The 16345-nt window shown below is 57.5% G+C and overlaps 1 protein-coding gene across 2 annotated transcripts in view; it reads left to right on the top strand.

Annotated features, from left to right (window-relative positions):
• The window catches only part of NEK6 (NIMA related kinase 6), an 85196-nt gene that overhangs the window by 53021 nt on the left and 15830 nt on the right, over positions 1–16345 (top strand). For both annotated transcript variants that reach the window (XM_043916884.1, XM_043916883.1), the window contains exons 3-7: positions 103–243; positions 1635–1697; positions 5033–5143; positions 9035–9143; positions 10190–10297. In XM_043916884.1, the coding sequence (XP_043772819.1) occupies positions 103–243; positions 1635–1697; positions 5033–5143; positions 9035–9143; positions 10190–10297 (532 nt within the window). The remainder of the gene's footprint in view (positions 1–102; positions 244–1634; positions 1698–5032; positions 5144–9034; positions 9144–10189; positions 10298–16345) is intronic.

Below are 16345 nucleotides of genomic sequence, written 5' to 3'. Positions count from 1 at the left end.
GGGGCTAGGGAAGAGGTAGCGTCACCCCTGAAACCCCACCCCAGGTCTCAGCCCTCCACTTCGCCTGGCTGGTCACTGACGCCCTCTGTCCTTCCCCTCCAGAGGCACCCGACCGCCCTGTCTTTTCGCTGCTCGCTGGCCGACTTCCAGATTGAGAAGAAGATCGGCCGAGGGCAGTTCAGTGAGGTGTACAAGGCCACCTGCTTGCTGGACAGGAAGACAGTGGCTCTGAAGAAGGTGCAGGTGAGCCAATAGCGCCGTGGGGTCAAAACCACGTGGCAGGAGCTGGCTAGTGTCTGAACATTGTGGCCCTGGGCTAGTCCTGCCTCTCCCCTGCAAAAAAACCCCGGGAAACTGGTACTCTCCTCACTCTCAGGGCTGTGGGAGAATCAGGTGGCCTTGTCTTTGCGAAAGCTCCCTGTGAACCATAAAGGAAAACAAGGACGCGTACATGCCGAGTGCCTGCTGTATACTGGGTCATGCTGGAGCTCACAGAATCTTGACAGTGGCTCTGTGGGTGGGAATTATGACCCCATTTTTTGGAGGAGGAAAACTGCAGGCACGTGAATAATCTACCAGGGCTGGTGGGTGGTGCTAAGTGGGATCTGAGGTTCAGATCTGCAGCTGACTGACCCTCTTTGGTAGCTCTGGGCTGGAGTGCCCTGCCCAGCCTCCGAGTCCCTCCTAATCGGAAGAGTGGGGTCAGGCACATGTATTCTATGCAGCAAAGCCCCAGGAGGAAGCTGCTTGTGAGAGCCTTTGGGCCCCTCTGAATGGCTCTTCTCTGCAGGAAGTGACCTTGAGTCCTCCAGCAGGGCTTCCACAGCCCCTCGACTTGCTTATTTACCTTAAAGAATGAGATTAACTGGCTGGGCAGAGGAGGCCCAGGAGAGGGAAGGCAGTTCAGACACAGTCACGAGGTGGGGAGACACGCGAAGAAGCCCCGCCTGGAGCTGGACAGCGTGATTCTGTCCTTGTAAATCTGGGTGCTGCACATGTGGCCTGGGATGGCTGGAGGGGACACGGGCTCCTCGGTTCAGAAAGGGCCCGTGTTCTGCCCTTTGTCTGCCAGGGACGGGCTCACCTGGGTTCTCTCTGTTGATTTTTAGTGCCGGGATGGGTTCTGTGGTGGGGCGGCTATGTCGCCCTCCGGTTTGTTCCTGTAAGTCAGGAGGTGCTGGAAGGACCCACATGGAGTGAACACAGGGCCTGGGGGGGCATCAGGGGGCACATGCTGTACCCCTTCTTCTATCTTGGTCCACATGACTGCCAGTGAGGTCGGGCTGTTGGCCCCATTTATAGACGTGAAGACTGAGGCTCCAAGGGTGTTTCCTATCCTACCCCTTACCGGTGCATGACCTTAGCAAGTCACAGGACTTCTCTGTACCTCAGTCTCCTCCTGTGTAAGTTGGCCGGCAGTAACCCCTAACTCATGGGAGCTGCTGAGATGATTCGGTGGGAATCGGTCAGCATAGTGCCTGGCACGTGGTGGGCACCCAGTTATCTGAACCATTGTCCTTACACGGTTCCCTCAGCAAAGGCGTGAGAACCCAGGCTGGGGTCCCAGGCCCTGTGCTTCCTCTGGAGCTCTGGGTGCTGGTTTTAACCACTTTTTCTGTCTTCTCTCACCCAAGATATTTGAGATGATGGACGCCAAGGCCAGGCAGGACTGTGTCAAGGAGATTGGCCTCCTGAAGGTGAGTGCCCTGGGCCGAGCAGGAGCCCCACGCTTCCTTGGGCCAGGCCAGGCTACGTCGTGACCATCATAGCCCCTCAGCCCTTTAAATTCAGAAACGACGTACTTTGGAGGAGGTCAGCGGATGGTTTGTCCTCTTGTGGCTGAGTGGGGGCCCCGCCTCACCTCTGCCCAGTCCTCACAGTGCCTCCAGACCGGCTGTCCTTGTCCCGTGTGGATCCTGGATGTGGCGGCCGTGGACCAGGCTGTTGGGGAAGGAGCGAGGGTGGGCGTTGGGTCAGACTGCGGTTTGTCTGTCTCTGTCTCCCTGTCGGTCTCATCCCATCTTTGTTCTCAGCCTTGTGCTCTTGTATTTCCATGTGGTGGTACACACATCTGAATATTCAGTCATGGTGTATTCTCTTCTTTTCTCTCTGATTCTCGTGCTCCCTCCAGCAGATGCTCTATGCCAGGGAGATAGAGCCGAGCCAGCCTGGGGCTCTGGGCAGAATTAACAGCTAAGCATGAGGCCCCGGGTTCTGGGAGCTGGAAGGGCTCGGTGCCCCTGAGTTGTCAGCCTGTTGGACTCTTGCCAGGCCTCCAACAGGGAGGAGGCAGGATGCACAACTGGGGATGGGTCCCCGCCCCCCAAGGGTAGCTGATGTGCCTGCCCCGTGTGGGCAGAAGTCCTAGGTTCCACCAGAGCTGGACAGGGTCGTGTGAAGGACAGACCTGCAGGGCCTGTCCAGGGTGAGGGATGGCGGTGGTGGATGGTGTCTATGGTCATCCTTTCCCCCTTCCTGCTAGCTTCCCCTCTGGTCTCCTAAGTGTCAGAGATGACAGAACTTTCTGGACTAGACATATATCCCTGGTCTAGGGGTTGCTCTCCCTGGGGCTCCGCCCTCCTCCCCAGGTTCAGGATTCCACCTGAGAATTAGGAGGTGATGGAGGAGAAAAAAAGGGATGAGCGTTGGAGGCCCGGGATCCTGGGTCCAAATGCTGATGTCTTCGTTTACAAGATGTGCGACCTTAAGCATATGACTTAACCTCCCTGAGCCTCGGTTTGCCCATCGGCTCAATGGTGAGAATGCTGGCCTCACAGGATATGGGCAGATAGAGAGAATTAAATAAAATCGTATCAGCGGAGTTCCCTGCCTGCCTAGTGGTTAGGATCCCAGGATTTCATTTCCATGGTCTGGATTCAGTCTCTCGTTGAGGAACTGAGATCCTGCAAGCAGCGTGGCATGGCCAAAAAATAAATAAATGAAAATGTTTTAAAAATAAAATAGTGTCTGAAGAGGGCCTGGCACAGGAGAGCACGCAGTCAACACTGATTTGGTGTCCTCTCTCCCCACATAGAGAGAGCTTGGTTGGCAGCTTCCTGTAAAGTGGGGCTACTGGTACAGTCAACCATGGCATCCGCCCTGCCCCCACCACCCCACTGCCCAGGGATTCCCAGGCAGGAGGGGGAACAGACAGGCAACAGATGGTGATTGTCGGGTAATGCTAGCAGACCCAAGGACCCTGGGGAGACCATGCAGGGCCCAGGGCCTGGTCTCAGAATCTGGAAGGCTGAGACGAGCCTGCAGCAGGAGCCCCAACAGCGTGGATGGGAGTGCAGAGCATGGTGGACTTGAATGCCACATTCAGGATATGAGACTTGAACGTGGGGACAAGAGAGGGGGCCCCGTAGTGGCTGAGAGCGAGGTGCCATGGCCATATGGGAGTTGTGGATTCGTGCTGGGGTGGCCCATGGCTGTGATGGGTCTCAAGGGGGAGGCTAGAGGCTTGTAGGGAGGTATCCTTAACTCCAGCCATCACAGGTCCTAAAATACTCTTCAGGTAACATTTTCAAAGTTTTACTAAATGGTCAACTTTGGACCCAGTTGTGATCCCTGAAACTCTGGTTCCGCAGCCCTGGGGAGCAGCTGTCTGGATCACACACCCCTATCTCCCTTCTTGTGGCCAAGAACACACATGTGCTGATCACATGAGTAAGGGATTGTACACATGTGCACACCGAGCCAGCCTGTTTGGTTCCTGGGCTCAGAACTGTGTGACTATGCATAGCCTCTTCGGTGAGGCTGCCCCAGGTTGCGTGACCCGGACCTGCCGAGAGTGGGGGCTCTGACCGTCCCCTAGGCTGCCGTGCCACTGAGCGCAGTCAGCTGTGGGCTTCGCAGGCAGATACACCCCTTGCTCACTAGCTTTGGGGCCGTGGGTAAGCTGCTGACCACTTGGGGTGTTTATGTTCTCATCTGGCTTAAGGGTTGATGATGAGAGTGCTGTCTTCAGAGGTATTGTCATGGAACTAGTGAGAAGATGCATTGGAAGGACTCAGTGTAGCATCTGGTCAGAGGCAGCCCTCACTGCCATGCTTATAACCTCTGCCGCCAGGCCAGCCCCTTTGCAGAACGTGACCCACCTCTCCAGCCTGCCCGTGGGAAGTCAACAGGATGTGCCAGGGCACAGGGTGTTTCCTACAAAACAGAAAGAAGCACAGTCCTCAGAGGGGCCACTGGGCGGCATCGTTCATGCCGTTCATGCCAGGACCAGTCAGAGGCTGCCAGGCCGGGGTGGGACAGTGATACACAGCATAGATACACGCCCTTCACGCAGCACCGTCCAGGCCTTTGGGAAAATGTGCTTTCAAGTCGCCTCTGGATGGGACCCCCCCTGGATGGGCTGACCATACTGTGGCAGAATATTTGAGTCCCTCTGCCTTCCCTAGATCCTGGAGTCATTTTGGCACAGACTCAGTTATAAGGAATGCCAGGATCTCCTGTCAGCCAAGCAGGGGCTGACTTCCAGCCAGTGGGGTGCAGTCCTGATCACCTGGGCCACGGTGATCAGGCCAGAATCAGGGCTTCATCACTGAGCACCATGCTCAGGGCAGCTCTCACACCAGGAATGATGTTTTCTCAAGATTTCACAAAGGGTGGGTCAGAAACTGAGAAAGTGGGAAGGAAGAAGGAAGGAGGTAGACACTTCTAAGTACTCCAGGACCACTGAGTGCAGAGGTGGAGTGGTGGGGGCCTGGCCCTGCCCTGGAGGGGCCTGGGTGGTGGTGATGATGAAGAGGAGGAGGGAGAGGAGGGTCATTTCCACAGTGTCTGTTGAGTCTTAGCTGCGAGCAGTCACCATGTAGACATTTCAGAGGTATCAGCCCGTGTAATCTTCACAGCTTCTCTCCAAAAGATTATGCCCATTTTACAGAGGGGGACACTGAGGCTCAGGGATGCAAAATGACTTTCCCGGTGTCACCCAGTTCTGCAGGCCATTCCCCCCAGATACTCGCCTCTCCAACTGTATCATCTCTCACTGGCTCCATTTCCCTCTTTTTCTCTCTTCGGGCAGCAACTGAACCATCCGAACATCATCAAGTATCTGGACTCCTTTATTGAGGACAATGAACTGAACATTGTGCTGGAGCTGGCGGACGCGGGTGATCTATCACAGATGATCAAGGTGAGGGCGCCTGGCAGAAGAGCTGGGTCTGGGGGACCTGCCCAGGTCAGGTGCTCCCCGACCTCAGCTCAGATTCCCCAGTGCTCTGGCCTCAGGCAGAGGCAGCCACTCAAGGACACTCGCCCCCCGTCCACCCTTGCTGATGCCCAGAGGCCTCAGCTACAGTCCCGTCTACACTTGCTGGGAGAGGGTCAGCCATGGGCAGAAAAGACCCATCTGCAATCCCTCACCACCCCAGCCCACCCACAGGCTCGTGGCCACTTTTGCCTCACAGAAGGGATGGAGCGTAATCCCCTATAGGTCAAACCCCAGGTCTCAGAATCTGGGAAAGTATCTTCTGCCTCATGTTATAGATGGTAAAACTAAGCCCAGAGAGGTTGGAAGAGTTACCTGAGGATCCCCAGCAACATGGGGACAGACCCATGCCTGTGGCCCAGGTCTCTGCTTCCAGTGGCCCTCTGGTGGCATCATCCCCAGGGGACCTTCCTGAGCCCCTCAGCCCTTGAGAGACATCTTCCTTTCCATATAATTGCCAAGGTCAGGGATCTCAGAGATTTTGAGCAACCTATCAAGTCCCACAGGCAGCCCCCAGACTGCCCGCTCACCCCCGCATCCTTGGGCCCAGGACCGGGTGCACCTGAGCCTGGACACGGGGACCAGCACAGCTCCACCGATGGGGCACCCACTGCAGGCCACAGCCGTGCTGAGCATACGCCTCACTCCCTGAGTCCACACTGTCCTTAAATAGCGAGGCCCAAAAAGGTTTTGTCACCTGCCTGCGGTAGCACAGTCTCTCAAGTGGGATTCCTGGGCCAGTGCTCTCAGCTCCACTCACCCCTCCTCCCTCAACGTCCTCACTCCCCGGCGGGCTGGACCCTCATCCACAGACCGTGTCGGTGGGCCTGCATCGCTCCTCCCCCGAGCCCAGTCTGTCCCTGAGCTGGGCTGGGCCATGCTCAAGCCCCCGCCTGATCCCAGCCACACTTGCAGACAGTCATAGACGCTCTGTCTCTCCCACCACGCACTGGGGATTGAGTCATTGCTCGGTGTCTGCTCTTCTGAAATTTGGCTCCTAGGAATACGGACGTCTCTGGGAAGCAGCATTGCTTGAGCTGTTATCACCTGCTTTTATACTTTCGTTGACATATTAATGCGTTTGCAGGGATGTTAATCTCCACACAGATCCCTGGTGGAAACAGATGTGCTATATCACGTCTCACTTCTCCCTCGCTCCCCCCACTCTTTTTCTCCTTCCTGTGTCATTCTCTCACTGAACACCATGCATCCAGACCCGCTCTGTGCTCACCCCCATGCTGCTGGCCTAGGCGCAGCCCTCAGGGAGCTTGCCTTCTGATGGGAGAGCAGAGCTGTGAATGAGCAGTCATGAGTGGCCATGAACAAGCCAAGTTCAGGGTCTGTGGGAGCCAGGGAAGGCTTCCTGGAGGAGGTGACATGTTAGCAGGGAAGGCTTCCTAGAGGAGGTGACGCGTTAGCAGAGACCTGAGGGGAGACCCGCAGCCTAGAGGCAGAACAACTTGTGCCAGAGCCCAGAGTGATGGAAGCCCAGGATCCACAAAGCACTTTGTCTGGTCAGGGTACTGCACCCTGTCAGCCCCCGTGGCCCTCAGACCCCCTCACAGCCTCTCAGCTCATGGAGGGGGCTGGAGTCAGAAGGTGGGGAGTTCGGGGTGCTGGGCAAATTATAGACCCCTCCCCTTCCTGAACCTCAGTTTCCGCTGATGTCCTGGGGGCCTCATCAGGGAGGGCTGCGCAGGAGCTGCAGGGCCCGGATGCAAGCTCCTTCCAGCCAGAAGAGACAAGAGGGAGGCATGGTGGCGTCCAGCACTCTTTGTGCCTGGCCTGGGGTGGTGCCTCCCCTCACTCCGGCTTCCCCCGGGCCAACCCTGACCCAGGGTTCAAGTCGGTTACTCACACCCTTGGTTTCTGGGGCAGTGGCCCAGCTCCCAGGTGCGTCAGGCCCTCCTGTCTCAGGAGCCCTCCTCCTCACATGGCCTGGCACCTCCCTGCCTCTGTCACGGGCCCCTCACCCTCCCCTTCCCCTGCTGAGCCTGTGGCCCTGCAGACAGAGCAGCTCAGACAGGCAGGCAGGGCAGTAGGAAGACCCTGGGCCGAGGGTCAGACACACCTGCGGGATGACCTGGCCAGCTCTTTGTGCCTCAGTTTCCCATCTGTAATGCACCCAGCACAGTGCTTGGGGCCTGGGAGCAGCAGTTTCTCTGGCCTTTACTGCTCTCTAGCTGCCTGCGGCTTTTGGAGGGAACGGGGACCTAGGCAGGGCTCAACCTGGGGACCACACTGAGTCCTGACCTGACAGGGAGGCGGCTGGCCAGCAGACCCTCCGTCCCAAAGGCCCCCAGCCTCCGGAGCCAAGCAGCACCGCCAGGGCCACGTGCTGGCATTATTTACAATGGATGGTGAAACCGGGAGCTGCTGCCACCCCAGAACCCACCAGACACTCTGCGCCTTCCTGCTAAATGTCACCGGCGCCGATAGGACGTGACATTTAGAAAATCACCACGCACAGCCGCGCACGTCCCCGTTTAAATGCTGTAATGAGGATTAGCTAACATCAGGGCACAAATAATACTGCAGCGTGGCCCACTACGGAGGCCTGAGGTGGTCCTTGGGGAGGGGGGGGTTCTGTGCCAGGAGCCAGGGGCAGCTGATGTGTGAGGCCCCCTCCCAGAATGGAGCCTTAGAAGAGCCTCATGGGGCTTTAGAGCCAGTCCAGGGGCTTCCCGCTGTGACTGTCCCAAGGTTGGAGGTGCCTGCGTCCGATCCCAGCTCTGCTGCCCCTGCTGGGTGACCCTGGGCAAGTTCCCGAACCTCTCTGACCTTGGGCCTTCATCAGGTGGTGACTGGTACCATTAGAAGTGGGCTAAGAGCTTGGGCTTCCCAGGTGGACGGCCTGGGGTTGAGCTGTTGACTCTGCCCCTTACTGCTCCCGTGTGGCCCTCAGTTTCCCCGTCTGTGAGCCGGGTACAGCCATCACTGTGGGGCCCAGCACAGAGGCTGCACACAGCAGGTGCTTAGCAGAGGTTAGCTCGGGTCCCACTTCCTACCTCAGGCCACGAGTGTGTCCTGGGTCTTGTGCCAGTGCAGCTGCCCTGACATGTGGGTCAAGCCTTCATTTCTGGCTGCTTCAGGAAAAGAAGATTGCTCTGAAGTGAACAAAAACTAGATTTCAAGTGACGGGTGTGAGTTACGCGCCCCCCATCCTGAGCCCCACAGGCCTGGCCCATAGGATCCCCTCCCGGAGGGATGCTAATCTGAACAGTGGTTGAAGGCATGTTCCTGGTTGAGCTCTTCTAGAACCTTTGGTTACTTACAGATCACTCAGTGCAGCCTGGGTAGGTTTTGGGCTTTTTTTCTTTTTTTCCTGGAGCATTAAGTTTGATTTTCCAGGCAACAGAGTAGGTTGTGCCTGTTGAAACTGGAAGGTCTATTTGAGAACGTCAAGTCCGCTTCCTGGAGGTCTTTGCCACGCTCGTTCATGGTTATATGTGCTGGCTCCCAGGAAGGGAGCTGGGATTTAACCACCAAGCAGGTCTTGGGTGCCCTCATGCTGGGCCAGGCCCAGGGCAGAGAGCCTACACCAGTCACTCCTGCAAGGAACTAATCCCTGTTGGGCAGTGGAAGGAGATGGACGTGTGTCCGGGAGACTCCGGGTAAAGGGTCATAGAGAGCAGCCTTCAAGATGTGGTCCCAGCATCCCTTCAGTGAAACTGTCAGGACATCCCTTCTGGCCAGGCCGGCCCCACCTTCAGGGAGCCCCATGCTGCTGCTGGGGGTGGACACGTGACCCCTGGAGCCGGGACCCTACAGGCTTGTCACCCAAGCCTGTCCGTGTGTCTGTCTCCCCCTCCGCAGTACTTCAAGAAGCAGAAGCGGCTCATCCCGGAGAGGACCGTGTGGAAGTACTTCGTGCAGCTCTGCAGCGCCGTGGAGCACATGCACTCGCGCCGGGTCATGCACCGCGGTACGTGTCAGGGGCTGCCTGGGGGCCGCGGGGCCCAGGACACAGCCTTCCCCTTGGCTCCTCCTGGCTCCTCGGGACAGCCTGAGGAAGGGCGACTGCCTCGTATCCCCATCCAGTGGGTGGCCAGCATCTCGCCTGTCCTTACAGGGTCAGAGAATGGGAGCGGGAGGCCTCAGGCTTGACGGCACCCCGGGCCTCGTGCCCCTGTCAGGGGCCTCCCCAAGGAGAGAGCACCAAGTGCCATGTAGTTACAGGGACCCCAGGAACAGGGGTCGTGCTCAACACATAATCTCCAGCCCCCAAAACCAGCCCGGAGCCAGCAAGAGGGGGCTGCAGCGAGGTTAGGGTGGGTGGGGAGGCTGGCAGGGAGGAGGCCCAGTCATAGCTAGTTCCAGTACTGCCACCAGCTCTGCCTAGGAGAGCAGGGAAATCATCCCGGAAAAGGGAACTTTTCATTTGGGCTTTGAAGTCTTAGTAGGAGTTGGCTAGACAGAGGAGATGAGTGTTTCTGAGAGCTGACATCATCCTAAACTGTGAGGGAAGAGCCCGGTGGGTGCCCGGCAGGGTGCTGTGTGCTTTAGCTAGAAGACTTCACTGATTCCTCCATTTGTTCATTTTGTCTGCATTTATCAGTGTCCGCTGTGTGTGAGGCACTTCCCTGGTGAGTGGGGAACAGCACAGGTTACCTCCCTGAGGGCCACCTTCGTCTGTTACACAGACCTGCATAGAGTGCCCGCTGTGCTGTAAAAGAAGAAACAAGAGCACAAAAATCCCTGCACTCCTAGACCTCACAGCAGCCCTGAGCTGTAGTGAAGTTAGACCCATTTTACAGATGAGGAAACTGAGGTCACATTTCTCAAAGTCCCACAGCTGGGCAGAGACAGGGCCAGAGCCTTGGCCTGAGAGAGCAGGACTGGGGACTAAACCCCCATCACCTGAAGGGCCCCACTCTGCCCACACCCAGGCCTCCTCCTCCCTTCTTTCCCCCAGCCACCAGCCAGCTTCACCTCAGACCCCACACCAACCCCCCTGTCCTTCCCCTGCAGACATCAAGCCTGCCAACGTGTTCATCACGGCCACGGGCATCGTGAAGCTGGGTGACCTCGGCCTGGGCCGCTTCTTCAGCTCAGAGACCACTGCGGCCCACTCCCTAGGTAAGGACAGGCTGTTCACACCCGAGCAACCCCCAAGGTCCTGGATGACATGGGAAGATGCAAACCCTGTCCCCAGGGTGCCTTTGGTTAGACCCTCAGATGTTCTTCAGAACAATGACCAGAGAGGAGTAAACCAAGGGCTGGAGGAGCCCAGGATGGGACCACCTGCATTCTCACAAGGTCATGTTTTAGGGGTAGGGAGGGGTGGCTGTGTGGTTGTAGAGACCACCACGCTGTTTTTCTCATTGCTGCATGGTGTCCCATTGTGTGTGGGTGAGTGAGTGTGTGTGTGTATGTGAAGCTCTCGTCCCCATCTGACCCCAGAGGACCCCTGGCCCGGCCTCCCTAGCAGCTGGTACACCGTGGCTCTTCTGTTAGGTCAGAACAAAAGGATGTTCAAGGACCCGCCAACATGTGAGATCATGACACTTCATTCATTCATCTACATTCAGCCCGTTCCTCCTGCTGGGGATGTTTGGGCTGTTTACAGCTTTTGGCTTTTAAACCGGCAGTTTCAAAGCTGCAGGGGCCCAGTACTCACATGGTGGAGGTGACTTTGTAGCTGAAGTGTGGGGAGTGACTAGGAGCCGGTGAGGTATGGAGGAAAGGATGGCCTGGGGAGGGTGGAGGGCCTGTGGGTGGCAAGGAAGGCAGGCGGGGCCTTGAAGGCTGAGCTCAGTGAGAACACCATCCCAGGAGTGCGGGGGCGCTGAGGGCCGGATGCCAGAGGAGACTTGGAGGTCAGATGTGTGTTTTGGGTCATGTTAAGCACTGTCCAGCTTCAGAATCCAGATAAGTGAGTGAGTGAGTCAAGTCACTCAGTTGTGTCTGACTCTTGCGATCCTGTGGACTGTAGCCTACCAGTCTCCTCTGTCCATGCGATTTTCCAGGCAAGAGTGGGCTGGAATGGGTTGCCATTTCCTTCTCCAGATATGTGAGCAAATGTGAAACTTGGACTGCTGGAGAATTTTACATTTGATTAGAAACCAGTGAAGTCCCCAGTGTGTGTGTAACACACAAGTAGGGTCCCCCGGGTGCTGTGACCAGGGCTGCGTGGAAACGTTTCAGGCCAGGGCAGGGTGCAGGGGCATTTCCCCGACCCCCAGCAGTTCCTGGCTCTTTGCGGTGGCGTCTGCAGGGGACGATGCCTGAGACTCACCTCCCACATTGGGTGCCGCATCCACAGGAGGGAGCTGGTCCCGTGCACAGGCCGAGCCCCTCGAACACCGCTCTGTTGTCCGCTCGTATCCTCTGCGCTCTGTGGCCCAGCCAGTGCATCTCCGGTCTTTCTGTGTGCTACACCCCTGAGAGCCTGCGGCATGCCAAGAGACACACAGTGGCCTTCTGGAAGACACGCTTTCCTGGTGGAAACTGTCACTGTTCATACAGGTCCTGATGGCTCGAGGCTCTCAGGGTATATAGCACACAGTCTGGAGAAACAGGCTAACTCAGAGATCAACAGCTCCCAGCTGGGAACTGGAGAGAGTGTGTGTGTGACTGTGTAAGTGCTTGTGTGTATGTGATTGTTTTGAAACCGTCGTCCCCGTCTGACCTCAGAGGACCCCTGGCCCGGCCTCCTTAGCAGCTGGTGTGCACTGTGGCTCTTCCGTTAGGTCAGAACGAAAGGATGTTTAAGGACCCGCCAGCCCTTGAGTTGGCGATGCTTCATTCATGCCTCAAGCAGATGTCAGGGTCCGTAGGCTCCTTCCTCTGTGCTGATGAGGAATCTGAGACCCAGGGAGCTTGAGGGACTCCTCCGAGTTCTATGGTGGCAGAGCCGGGCCCCGATGCGGCCCTCCTGGTGCAGTGCCCGGTTCTTCCAGGAGCCCAGGGTCGGGGGCCCCAGAAGGATCTGCCTCCGGAGCTCGGCCACTGACTCCCTGTACCTGGGAGGAAGCCGTCTCTTTCTCGCTCCCCACATCCTTCTCTTTGGGAAAATCATTGTGTCTTGTCAGCTTGGGACTGTTTACCTCTCTGGTGCAAGGCCTTCAGAAAGGCCAGAAATTCAAGGGAAACCGTCAAAGAGCAGAGTTAAAGCCACTGCCTCCTGTCCCCTGTCAGTCAGGTCCCAACCCTCCTCCGTCCCGCCGGGGAAAAGACTGCGGCACAAGTCAGAGCCGGTTAAGATCACATCATTAGGAGCGGGCAGAAATGCGGGCTCGTCCGACAGTGTGAGTTTATTGACTTGGACTGGTGCACTTATTATATTAATGAGAAGGAATTGGAACTTGGGAAAAGGCTGCCCGGGTAAGCCAGACTCTTCCCACAGCCTCTGAGTGGCTGTCGGGCTTCGTGGTGGGTGGAAGGAGCCCTCCTGGGGCCACGTACCCACCAAGCTGAGAGGCCCGCACAGACTCAGCAAGGCCCTGCGGCCAAAACCAACGGCCAGGCCCCACGAAGGGGACAGTGCCAAGCCAGAGCCCAGATCTGAAGTCTCAGAGACCAGGAGAAAGACCCCCCTTCCACAGCGAGGTTCCGCAAACAGCTGTCTCGCACACACATTCGGCGGGGCAGAAGACTGCACTAATTGCAGTTGCCTCGTGACTCAGGAAGGACTTGGGGGGCAGAGCCTCCCTCATACCCCGTGCATGGGTATGAATTATGCATCTGTTGCCTCTCTGTGCACCTACTATGTGGGGGATGTTCCAAGGCAGCCACGTTGCCCCAGCAACCACCTTGTCTCCAGAGGCTGCTGACCCAGGGTAGGGCTTATGCAAATCCCATCTCCTCCAGCCGCCTCCTCCCCTAGCCCCCTCCCCGCCTCCATATTTGCTAACACGAGACTGGCATGAAAGGGCATTAGTCATGCCATGGCCGGGCTGACAGGTGCGGTACCCAGCGGTGGCAGAGCGGCTGCCTCGGTGTCAGGAATAGGAGCCGTAATTAGAGCGCGGAACAGAATGAGCGTCAGACGAATTACCAGGCAGCAGATCATATTTGTCAGGAAGGATTGCATACATAAAAATTAAGTGACAGTACACGCCGGCATAATGAAAGAAAAATGAAAGATTTGCCTACACACAGCTCACAAGCTACAAGCAAGTGTCTCGCTCCGAGCAACGGCAGCAGCTGCAAGACAAATTGTGGGGCTGGGAGAGCAGGCCCTGCCCACTCTGCTGCGAGACCCGGAGGCCTCGGGCTGGGATCAGGGTGGGAGCTGAGGCAGGCTCACATCCAGGCCAGTGCCGCGCCCCACCCCACCTTTCAGGGGGCTGGAGAAGACAGGTCTGGTTGGGGGTGACCCTTGTCAGGTACCCACAGTCAGGGCATGCTGTTTTCCAGGTCGCCGACCCCTGGCCTGGCTGCGGAGCGTACAAGTCCTTCCTTCTCCTTTACCCAGGCCAAGTGCCCTGGGTGGGAGACGTGAGGTTATGGGAACATGAGGTGATACAGCCTTCCCTGCTCTCGGGGTTCCCAGACATACCCAGGGTGACACTGTGTGGGGGGCAGGCAGAATGGTACGCGGCAGGCCCACTGTGTGCAGGCATAGTGCTGGGCTCTCTGATTCAGCTGCGCCTGAGGAGCAAGGGTCCACTGGGGACCTGGAGCTGCCTGGGCCCCTCCCAGGGGCTTTATTTCCCTTTTCTGAAGTCACTAAACTGACCAAGGAGGTGTGTTAACAAAGAAGACAAGGTTTAAGGGATGTTTGAAAAACATGTTGCTTCTTAAAAATGTGGACCAGTGAGGCTTAAAATCTTTTGACAGATGAGGAAACGGGGGGCACAGAGCGATGCTGCCATATCCCTGTGGTCCGGGGCAAGCAGGGGCTGGAGGCCTTTCGGGGCTGGAAAATGTGTTTAGCATCTTCACCACCAGCCAAAGCATCATCATGTCCCAGGTGGTACCTTGCTTAGTGCTCCAGGCGCCCCGCGGGTGGGAATCCTCAGAACTTGTTAGTAGGGGAGGAAGCCCAGGTGCAGTGAGGCGAGCACCTACGTGTTGCGGGGTGGTGCGCCAACCAGAGCCACGTGGCAGGCGGGAGGGGGGCGTGGCCACGTGGCAGGCGCGGGGCGTGGCCACAGGAGCGTTTCCGTCCGAGGCTTCCTGCTCCATCTTGGGTGAGCCCCTGATACCTGGGAAGGCAGGGTGCCGTGTAGCCTGGCCGAGTCGTGCTCGCAGACTCTTAGATCTGTTAGTGGTCCTCCATGGGGGAACTACCAGTAGGCAGATATTTGTAGGGATGTAAACAATCTGGAATCAGGTCGACTCTGATAGAAGTACAGTGTTTCGTCAACATGGCTGCTTCTCGGGAGGGCTGAGTATGGCCTGGCCTCGGGTCGGCTGGTAACTTAGGAGGACTTGGTGACAAACGGTGGCACACGGACAGGGTTTTCGTGTGTTGCGGTCCCGGTGTTGGGCAGAGCAGGGAGAGTCTGAAGAGGCCCTGGGAGCTGAGGACCTGACTTTTCTCTCTTGGGGGATGAGAAGCCGTCGGCCCGAGGCAGAGACATGGCGCCTGCCTTGGGGTGCAGGACAGGGTCGGGGCTTGGGGTAAGAACGGGCAGGACAGTGGGGCACGGGAGAGGAGTGCAGCACCGAGGAGTCTGGTCCTCACCGGCTCCCCTGCCCTCCTGGGCACTCCCAGCCCTCCTTTCCTCGGACCAACCCCCTCCATTGCCCAGCCCCCGGGGTCTGTGGGGAGCAGAGCCTTCCCAGAGCTGTCGCTTCCTCCTGTCCGTGTGCCAGGACACCGACTGTCCCCCATTTTTCTGAGACGGAGACCAGGGTTCCTGAGTGTGGCGGGGAGGACCCCACGGACCATTGAGTTCACCCCGTGTTCCACTGGAGGCAGAGAGAGAGAGGGTCCGGTTCTCTGCTCGCCAGTGGCTGCAGTGGGTCCAGGCCTGGCTGGGGTGCCGCTCTGGACATGCGTGTCTGCGCCCCCACCCCCCTTTCCCAGCTGTTTTCAAAACCACCATCCGGGAAAGAAGTGCAGCCCACAGATGCCAGCCTCCCCTTCATGTGAAATCTTTGCCTTTTTCATATCTAATGAACATGTTTCAAACACCGTGAGCATTTCAAAACACGGCAAAGTTTGTTTTGACAGGAGTGGCGCATCTCGGGAAGCGGGGCCCTTTAATCAGCCTCCGCTTTGAGGTCCCGCGTTCTCCTCTGATATCTGCCGGGTTTGAAATCTGGGAGTTCTAGGTGTAGACGCGGGGAAGGTCAGGGTTTGTTGGGCTCCTCTTTCATATGCAGAGCTCCGGCCCCGGAGGGGAGGGTGGGGTGGGGGCAGGGCTGGGGGCTTCAGGGCTGATGGGGAGATTGCTGGCAGGGGATTTGAGGCCCTGGCTGTGCGCTTTCTGCATCTGAGCGTCTCTGCGAAGGCTGTGTCGCTGCTCTGCCGCTGGAAGTGCCCACGGAGGTCCCTGCCAGGCGTTTAGGGCCCCTGTCTGCGGAGGCTTCTCCCCCTGCCAGCTTCTCCCTCTCGCCCCCAGAACTCCTGGGGGCCGGGGTCACTTCTTCCAGGGCCTGCTGCAAGCTTGGAACTTCTTTGAAGTCTCATTTTATCTTTAATAAAACTCAATGCAAGTTGTGCATTATCTTTCATAATGTCCGAGCACTTACTGTTGGCATGAAAGTAGAGTTTTACAGACTTCATTCCCTGGAAAAGCTGGCACACAGGAAAAGGTGCTGTGTTCACCCCCTGCAGCTTTGTAGTTTGAGGAGCCCTCCAATGAGGCAGAGCACCCCAACTTTAAGATGCAGAGTCCCCTCCCCTGGATCAGGGGACAGGCCACACTTCCCTCCGTTAGCACTTGGTGGATTCATGGCTCCACAAGGTTTCTGAGCAGCTGAAAGGAGGGCAGGTATGGGAGGCTGCCGAGCTCCTCTCAGTTGTATGATACTCTCCAGCTTGTGGGAGATGGCAGGGGTCCAAGTTCCAGCCCTGGAGCTTCTGGTCCCACAGGCCTGGAGTTGGGCCAGGGGTCCAGATTTTTAGCAACCTCTTTCAGGTGATCTGGTTACAGCCATTGGTCAGTCGACTCTTTCCTTGTTCAGCTGCCTCCTCCTGGACACTTGCTGGGACAGGCAACTCTCTACCTA

This window comes from Cervus elaphus, chromosome 11, assembly GCF_910594005.1.
Source record: "Cervus elaphus chromosome 11, mCerEla1.1, whole genome shotgun sequence".
Taxonomy (NCBI): domain Eukaryota; kingdom Metazoa; phylum Chordata; class Mammalia; order Artiodactyla; family Cervidae; genus Cervus; species Cervus elaphus.
This window is presented reverse-complemented; position numbering and strand designations above follow the sequence as displayed.